Raw genomic sequence first — 9,158 nt, forward strand, 5'->3', positions numbered from 1 at the left:
AACATAGTTATTCAGGAAGTTTCAAGCGGGTCGTAGGCTATGATGTATGACAGCACCCACACACTTTACATTGAAATGGCAATCTAAATGGTTGCTTTGTCTTGGTGCAGGTCTCCCTGACTGGGAGGTAAAGGTTGTCTCGGGGCAGGTCTCCCTGACTGGGAGGTAAAGGTTGTCTTGATGCAGGTCTCCCTGACTGGGAGGTAAAGGTTGTCTTGGTGCAGGTCTCCCTGACTGGGAGGTAAAGGTTGTCTTGGTGCAGGTCTCCCTGACTGGTGAGGTAAAGGTTGACAACCAGGCAGGTCTCCCTGACTGGGAGGTAAAGGTTGTCTCGGGGCAGGTCTCCCTGACTGGGAGGTAAAGGTTGTCTTGGTGCAGGTCTCCCTGACTGGGAGGTAAAGGTTGTCTTGATGCAGGTCTCCCTGACTGGGAGGTAAAGGTTGTCTCGGGGCAGGTCTCCCTGACTGGTGAGGTAAAGGTTGTCTTGATGCAGGTCTCCCTGACTGGGAGGTAAAGGTTGTCTTGGTGCAGGTCTCCCTGACTGGGAGGTAAAGGTTGTCTTGATGCAGGTCTCCCTGACTGGTGAGGTAAAGGTTGTCTGTCTGAAGCCGTGACAAGAAGAGACTCCAGTCCAGATAGAATTGTTGTAGAAGCTTGTTTGCATGTGGTGGTGGTTGTTTGTAATATGAGGTTAAACCAGACCGTGTTAACAGGTTATCTGACCATGCAACCAACCACCGGGATAGAAGTCAATTCTGAACCGTCACAAAAAAAATTCCGGAACACGTTGTTTGTGATTTTTAAAGGGTTTTCCATTGAAGCTGGACATTTAGTGTAATACCTGGCAGGCAACAGCACTTCCAAAGAATACACGCTAATTAGAATGACATCACATCCTGCCGTTAAGAACTGGAGGAACTCATGTTGCTGTAAGACATGTTGGTCCTGTCTAACGTCGTCATACTGTGATTTAATTAACTGGCTTTTTAATTACACCTTTTAGTTACAAGCCCGTTACAAAGTAGTAACAACGGGTCTAAAACTGCTGCTCTGCTGAACGTTTAGGAGGCATCCCAGAAGGCATCCTGTTCCCTAGGGCACTACTTCTATCCAGGGTCCATAGGACTCTCATCTAATATAGTGTACTACTACTATCCAGGGTCCATAGGACTCTCATCTAATATAGGGCACTACTACTATCCAGGGTCCATAGGACTCTCATCTAATATAGGGCACTACTACTATCCAGGGTCCATAGGACTCTCATCTAATATAGTGCACGACTACTATCCAGGGTCCATAGGACTCTCATCTAATATAGTGCACTACTACTATCCAGGGTCCATAGGACTCTCATCTAATATAGGGCACTACTACTATCCAGGGTCCAGAGGACTCTCATCTAATATAGGGCACTACTACTATCCAGGGTCCATAGGACTCTCATCTAATATAGGGCACTACTACTATCCAGGCCTCATCTAATATAGTGCACTAATAGGGGTCCATTTGAACTTGGTCTCTGTGTAAAGCATTAGGTTCCACCTGTAGACCAGTAGGATGGTTTAGTGGGGGACCACAGAGGTCGTATTGTTTACTGTACAGCACCAGTCAACAGTTTGGACACACCAAGTCATTCAAGGATTTTAGTTTATTTTTACGGTTTTCTACATTGTAGAATAACAGTGAACAACTATGAAATAACACATATGGAATCATGTCGTAACCAAAAAAGTGTTTAACAAATCAAAATATGTTTTAGATTCTTTAAAGTAGACACCCTTTGCCTTGACAGCTTTGCTCACTCTTGGCATTCTCTGTCAACTACCCACCTACCACCCACCTACCACCCACCTACCACCCACCTACCACCCACCTACCACCCACCTACCACCCACCTACCACCCACCTATTACCCACCTATTACCCACCTATTACCCACCTATTACCCACCTACCACCCACCTACCACCCACCTACCACCCACCTACCACCCACCTACCACCCACCTACCACCCACCTACCACCTACCACCCACCTACTACCCACCTACTACCCACCTACCACCCACCTATTACCCACCTACCACCCACCTATTACCCACCTATTACCCACCTATTACCCACCTATTACCCACCTATTACCCACCTACCACCCACCTACCACCCACCTACCACCCACCTACCACCCACCTACCACCCACCTACCACCCACCTATTACCCACCTATTACCCACCTATTACCCACCCAACTACCACCCAACTAGTACCTACCTATTACCCACCTAATACCCAACTAGTACCACCCACCTACTACCCAACTACCCACCTACTCAACTACCACCCACCCAACTACCCACCCAACTACCCACCTAACTACCTTGACTGAGAGATGTGAATTCCTACTTATAATAACCACTTGTCTTTCATGTTTTCTCTCTTGCAGCTAAATCTGACCTGGAGGTCCAGGAGATGCAGCTCAGCGACACTCACAAGTTGTAAGGAACCGTTTCAATGCAGTCATAACACCTGGACCTGCCACTTTAACAGATATTCACACAGTCATAACACCTGGACCTGCCACTTTAACACATATTCACACAGTCACAACACCTGGACCTGCCACTTTAACACATATTCACACAGTCATAACACCTGGACCTGCCACTTTAACAGATATTCACACAGTCACAACACCTGGACCTGCCACTTTAACAGATATTCACACAGTCACAACACCTGGACCTGCCACTTTAACACATATTCACACAGTCACAACACCTGGACCTGCCACTTTAACACATATTCACACAGTCATAACACCTGGACCTGCCACTTTAACAGATATTCACACAGTCACAACACCTGGACCTGCCACTTTAACAGATATTCACACAGTCACAACACCTGGACCTGCCACTTTAACAGATATTCACACAGTCATAACACCTGGACCTGCCACTTTAACAGATATTCACACAGTCATAACACCTGGACCTGCCACTTTAACAGATATTCACACAGTCATAACACCTGGACCTGCCACTTTAACACATATTCACACAGTCATAACACCTGGACCTGCCACTTTAACAGATATTCACACAGTCACAACACCTGGACCTGCCACTTTAACAGATATTCACAGTCACAACACCTGGACCTGCCACTTTAACAGATATTCACACAGTCACAACACCTGGACCTGCCACTTTAACAGATATTCACACATTCTATCCCCACTGGGCGATGGTTGAATCAACGTTGTTGAATCATTGAAATGACGTGGAATAGATGTTGAATTGACGTCTATGCCCAGTGGGTAGCAATTAAGGTTTTTTTGGTGTCTGTTTTTTCTTCTGTGTTTAAGCAATTAGTGTTGTCAAAAAGAGCAGCATAGTTCTGATGGACAGTGTTGTCTAATATAGTTATGATGGACAGTGTTGTTGTCTAATATAGTTATGATGGACAGTGTTGTTGTCTAATATAGTTCTGATGGACAGTGTTGTCTAATAGTTATGATGGACAGTGTGTTGTCTAATATAGTTATGATGGACAGTGTTGTTGACCAACATAGTTATGATGGACAGTGTTGTTGTCTAATATAGTTATGATGGACAGTGTTGTCTAATATAGTTATGATGGACAGTGTTGTTGTCTAATATAGTTATGATGGACAGTGTTGTTGTCTAATATAGTTATGATGGACAGTGTTGTCTAATATAGTTATGATGGACAGTGTTGTTGTCTAATATAGTTATGATGGACAGTGTTGTTTAATAGTTATGATGGACAGTGTTGTTGTCTAATATAGTTATGATGGACAGTGTTGTTGCCTACCATAGTTATGAGGGACAGTGTTGATGTCGACCATAACAGCATAGTTTAACAGTTTGGATTAAAGTAGAGTTTTTATCTAGTAAAGCTCTATATTTTGGGAAATACCTCATTTGAAATATGAAATAGCGTAAAGTATTTATTTCCACATCCTAAAACAAGTTCTATGTTTGTGTTTCTATACCGTCCGTCTGCATTGGTTATTCCATAATGGTGTTCTGTTGTTGTAGATTCTTGGAGCTGACCGTGTTCTACCAGGTGAAGGCTAAGATGGGAGAGAAGGAGGTTTCCCCAAACACCTTCTTCTCTGTGTGGCATGACTTCTCCTCCGACTTTAAAGACCTGTGGAAGAAGGAGAACAAGATGATCCTACAGGAAAGGTACCAACCAGTCTTGTATATTTTTTTTCAGCAACCAGATGTTTTTAAAATTCGATCATGAGTTTATTATGTACAGGTAATTGTGTAAGAATTCAAATCAAAATCATATTTTATTGGTCACGTACACATGTTTAGCAGATGTTAATGCGAGTGTAGCGAAATGCTTGTGCTTCTAGTTCCGACCGTGCAGTAAATATCTAACAAGTAATCTAACGATTCCACAACAACTACCTAATACACACAAGTGTAAAGGAATGAATAAGAATATATACATATAAATATATGAATGAGTGATGGCCGAACGGCATAGGCCAGATGCAGTACATGGTATTGAAGACTCACTGAAACTCAGTGAGACCGTTTTGGTTCCTTTCCAGGAATCAGAAAGGCATCAGGATTAACTTGTTAGAAACATGATTTTCTTCTCTGTTTTTAAAAGAAGGAATGTTACAGATACATTTGTTTTCCACAGGGCTTTATAGGGGGCTTTATAGGGGGCTTTATAGGGGGCTTTATGGGGGGCTTTATGGGGGGCTTTATAGGGGGCTTTATAGGGGGCTTTATGGGGGGCTTTATGGGGGGCTTTATAGGGGGCTTTATAGGTTATAGGGGGCTTTACAAGGGCTTTATGCTGCTTTATGCTGCTTTATGGGACTTCATGGGGCTTTGTACTGTTTGCACTTGAAGTGTATTTATCTTCTGAGAGGTTGATTTGTATTCTGTCATCACTGCTGGCCTTTCTACCAGTCGACTCTGCTCGGTCTTCAGTGTAGAGAATCATCCTACCATCTAAACCGCCGTGAATTAAATATATTTTTCCTAACAAAAAATATTGTACTTTCAGCTGTTTGAAGCTGGTGTTTTAAAAACCCGAAAGTCTGACGCGAAAATGAAACTTAATGGAAGCATAGAAATAGTGCACATAGAGCAGATCTACCGCTTCTTAAGACTTGTTTTCAATGAGAATGACAGATCTATAACACACACATCTTTGTGAATTTGTTTGGGTCGACCAAAAAGTAACACATTGCAACTTTTAGTTACCACACATGCTTTTCCAGTGGTCTCACAGAGACAGTATTTTATTTTGCAGTGGTCTTGGTGTGTGTGTGTGTGTGTCGGTGTGTGTCCTATTCTGTTCCATTGGTATTCCATCACTGTTGTTACACCCCCTGGTTGAACTGGGATCTCCCATAACGTGCCCCTTATGTTTTAATATCAGATAATATCTGTCTCATTTAAAATCCATTCAAAAGCAGGCAAACCTGTCCACTGAACCACATCTCTGTATTCAACCCCAATATTAAAAAGACTACTAAAGCCTGTGTCCCAAATGGCACCCTATTCCCTATATAGTGCGCTACTTTTGACCAGGTGTCCTTTCGGAAGTAGGGTGCCGTTTGGGACACAAGCCTAGACTGGTCCGGTTAGCTTCCAGTGGTTCGATGAGGTTTCCTGATAATACAGAGTCAACAAAGTAGAAATGAGGCCCAGACCCTGGGTTACTGTTTGTTACATTATACATTACAAACCACCAACCACTAAAGGACCAGGGATCACACACATACACACACATCTAGCTTCTCTCTATCTGGGTCTGGTATGATAATGTATCGTTTCTGCCTGGGTCTGGTAGGATAATGTATCGTTTCTGCCTGGGTCTGGTAGGATAATGTATCGTTCCTGCCTGGGTCTGGTAGGATAATGTATCGTTTCTGCCTGGGTCTGGTAGGATAATGTATCGTTTCTGCCTGGGTCTGGTAGGATAATGTATAGTTTCTGCCTGGGTCTGGTAGGATAATGTATCGTTTCTGCCTGGGTCTGGTAGGATAATGTATCGTTTCTGCCTGGGTCTGGTAGGATAATGTATCGTTTCTGCCTGGGTCTGGTAGGATAATGTATCGTTTCTGCCTGGGTCTGGCACGATAATGTATTGTTTGTGTCTGGGTCTGGCACGATAATGTATTTGTCTGGGTCTGGTACGATAATGTATCGTTTCTGTCTGGGTCTGGTACGATAATGTATTGTTTCTCTGTCTCTGTCTCTGTCTCTGGCTGGCTGGCTGGCTGGCTGGCTGGCTGGCTCTGGTACGATAATGTCTAGTTTCAGGTTACCCTGAATGCATAGAGAACATCCCTGTGCTGCTCAGCAGTACAAGATGGTGTGTGTGACACCGCGGTGCCCTGTGAGAGACGTGCAGATGTTGGTCTCATGGTTTCAGGGCATTAACCTGGAGAGGAGGGAAGCAGTTTGTAACGAAAACATCAGGAGTCACTCACATCATCATCTTGTTCCCATTGGGTTGGTTTGTTCAGGCAAATTAACTGTTTGTTTTCCCACAATTGCAGAGGGCACTTCTGTCCCCTGTACTGCATTCTAATAGGTAACACTTCTGACCCCAATACTGCATTATAATAGGTAACACTTCTGACCCCAATACTGCATTATAATAGGTAACACTTCTGATCCCAATACTGCATTATAATAGGTAACACTTCTGATCCCAATACTGCATTATAATAGGTAACACTTCTGAACCCCTGTAACCGCATTATAATAGGTACACTTCTGACCCCTGTACTCTGCATTATAATAGGTAACACTTCTGCCCTGTACTGCCTTATAATAGGTAACACTTCTGACCCCTGTACTGCAATTAATAATAGGTAACACTGTCTGAACCCCTGTACCGCATTATAATAGGTAACACTTCTGACCCATTGACCGCATTATAATAGGTAGACACTTCTGACCCCAATACTGGCATATAATAGGTAACACTTCTGACCGCAGTACTGCATTATAAATAGGTAACACTTCTGACCACCTGTACTGACGCTGCAACATCATCAAGGTCCACTTCCCCTACCCCAGTACTAGCATTATAATAGTACCACTTCTGACCCCAGTACGTGCATTATAATCGGTAACACTCTTCTTGACCCCTGTACTTCCAGTATCATATGTAACACTTCTGACCCCAGTACTGCATTATAATAGGTAACACTTCTGACCCCAGTACTGCATTATAATAGGTAACACTTCTGACCCCAATACTGCATTATAAAAGGTAACACTTCTGACCCCAGTACTGCATTATAATAGGTAACACTTCTGACCCCTGTACTGCATTCACCAGAGGCTGTCCTCTGCATTCATTGACGCACATTGACTCATCGTGGACGACCGTGTGATTTTTCTCTCTCCGTGGCCGACTGTGTGTGTGTGTAAGACTCGTAAGGCCGCTGGCCCAGACGGAATACCAGGGGTCGTTTTTCCAGAGCATGTGCAGACCAGCTAGAAAGAGTCTCCTTGTTCTAGTCTGTACATTTTCCCTGCCATTTTCCCTGTTCCGAAGAACTCCAAGGCAACCTGCCTAAATGACTGTCGTCCCTGTAGCGATCACGTCTGTCACCATGGAAACGCTTTGAAAGTTAGGTCACACATCAACACCATCATCCCGGTCATTTAGTACGCTTGTTTATCTGTAACTCTGTGTTGTTGTTTGTGTCGAACTGCTTTGCTTTATTCTTGGCCAGGTCACAGTTGTAAATGAGAACTTGTTCTCAACTAGCCTACCTGGTTAAATAAAGGACTTGTTCTCAACTAGCCTACCAGGTTAAATAAAGGACTTGTTCTCAACTAGCCTACCTGGTTAAATAAAGGACTTGTTCTCAACTAGCCTACCAGGTTAAATAAAGGACTTGTTCTCAACTAGCCTACCTGGTTAAATAAAGGACTTGTTCTCAACTAGCCTACCTGGTTAAATAAAGGACTTGTTCTCAACTAGCCTACCTGGTTAAATAAAGGACTTGTTCTCAACTGGCCTACCTGGTTAAATAAAGGACTTGTTCTCAACTGGCCTACCTGGTTAAATAAAGGACTTGTTCTCTACTAGCCTACCTGGTTAAATAAAGGACTTGTTCTCAACTAGCCTACCTGGTTAAATAAAGGACTTGTTCTCAACTAGCCCACCTGGTTAAATAAAGGACTTGTTCTCAACTAGCCTACCTGGTTAAATAAAAAGTAGTGTCTGTCTGGCCCTCTGTGTGTGTGGCCTTATCACACGTCCAATATATGAAATCATTAAAATAAGATTTTCAACAACAAAAGAATGTTAAAAAAGCTGTACAAACATTTATCCTAAATATAAACAATCTGGTTGGTGAATAAACATTGGTGTTTTAATAAAAAGGGTTTCAACATGAAATATTTTCTTCTTCTTTGACGACGTCGGTGCGTATTTGTTGTGGTTGTTTTGACGTTAGACTGGTAGGCAATCGGGACATGTTATCGTTAGACTGGTAGCCAATCAGGACATGTTATCGTTAGACTGGTAGCCAATCGGGACATGTTATCGTTAGACTGGTAGCCAATCGGGACATGTTATCGTTAGGACGAGGTGCTGAGTTCATTAAGAAATCTAAATGTTGATTTACATCTTTTCATTAATCAGGCTCTTTTCTCTTGAACCATATTGGTCTATCTACTAGAGTCTCATGGGCAATATGGACATTATTATTATTATTATTATTATTATTGTTATTATTTTAGAAGGACATCTTTATGAAAACATTTGTTTGTTATTGAAATATAAATTAAGAAAGTTGCGATAGATTGTCACACATTTTCCTGTCATTACGAAAATTACTGGAAGATTGTGGTAACTTTGGTAAACTACTGTAGTTTTGCAACCCTGATACATAGAAACCCCTGGCCTTCAGACCTCCTGAGCTACAGAAGGACATGTCCAGGTTAGGAAGGTTTCTCCAAGGGGACAGAAGGACATGTCCAGGTTAGGAAGGTTTCTCCAAGGGGACAGAAGGACGTGTCAGGTTAGGAAGGTTCTCCCAGGGGGACGTGTCCAGGTTAGGAAGGTTTCTCCCAGGGGACATGTCCAGGTTAGGAGGTTTCCCCAGGGACATGTCCAGGTTAGGAAGTTT

General features: G+C 43.0%; 1 protein-coding gene and 1 long non-coding RNA gene across 2 annotated transcripts in view; both read left to right on the top strand.

The window, feature by feature from the left end:
* LOC115183997 (formin-2) overlaps positions 1-4,291 on the top strand; it is a 106,124-nt gene extending 101,833 nt beyond the window's left edge. The window contains exons 16-17 of the mRNA XM_029744994.1: positions 2,445-2,496; positions 4,066-4,291. Of these exons, the coding sequence (XP_029600854.1) occupies positions 2,445-2,496; positions 4,066-4,276 (263 nt within the window). The 3' untranslated portion in view covers positions 4,277-4,291. The remainder of the gene's footprint in view (positions 1-2,444; positions 2,497-4,065) is intronic.
* On the top strand, positions 34-1,652 carry LOC115183994 (uncharacterized). The gene is made up of 3 exons (XR_003874156.1): positions 34-110; positions 303-510; positions 588-1,652. It is a non-coding gene; the product is annotated as an uncharacterized LOC115183994 (long non-coding RNA).
* Positions 4,292-9,158: the final 4,867 nt, after the last annotated feature.

Source organism: Salmo trutta, unplaced genomic scaffold (assembly GCF_901001165.1).
Source record: "Salmo trutta unplaced genomic scaffold, fSalTru1.1, whole genome shotgun sequence".
Classification (NCBI taxonomy): domain Eukaryota; kingdom Metazoa; phylum Chordata; class Actinopteri; order Salmoniformes; family Salmonidae; genus Salmo; species Salmo trutta.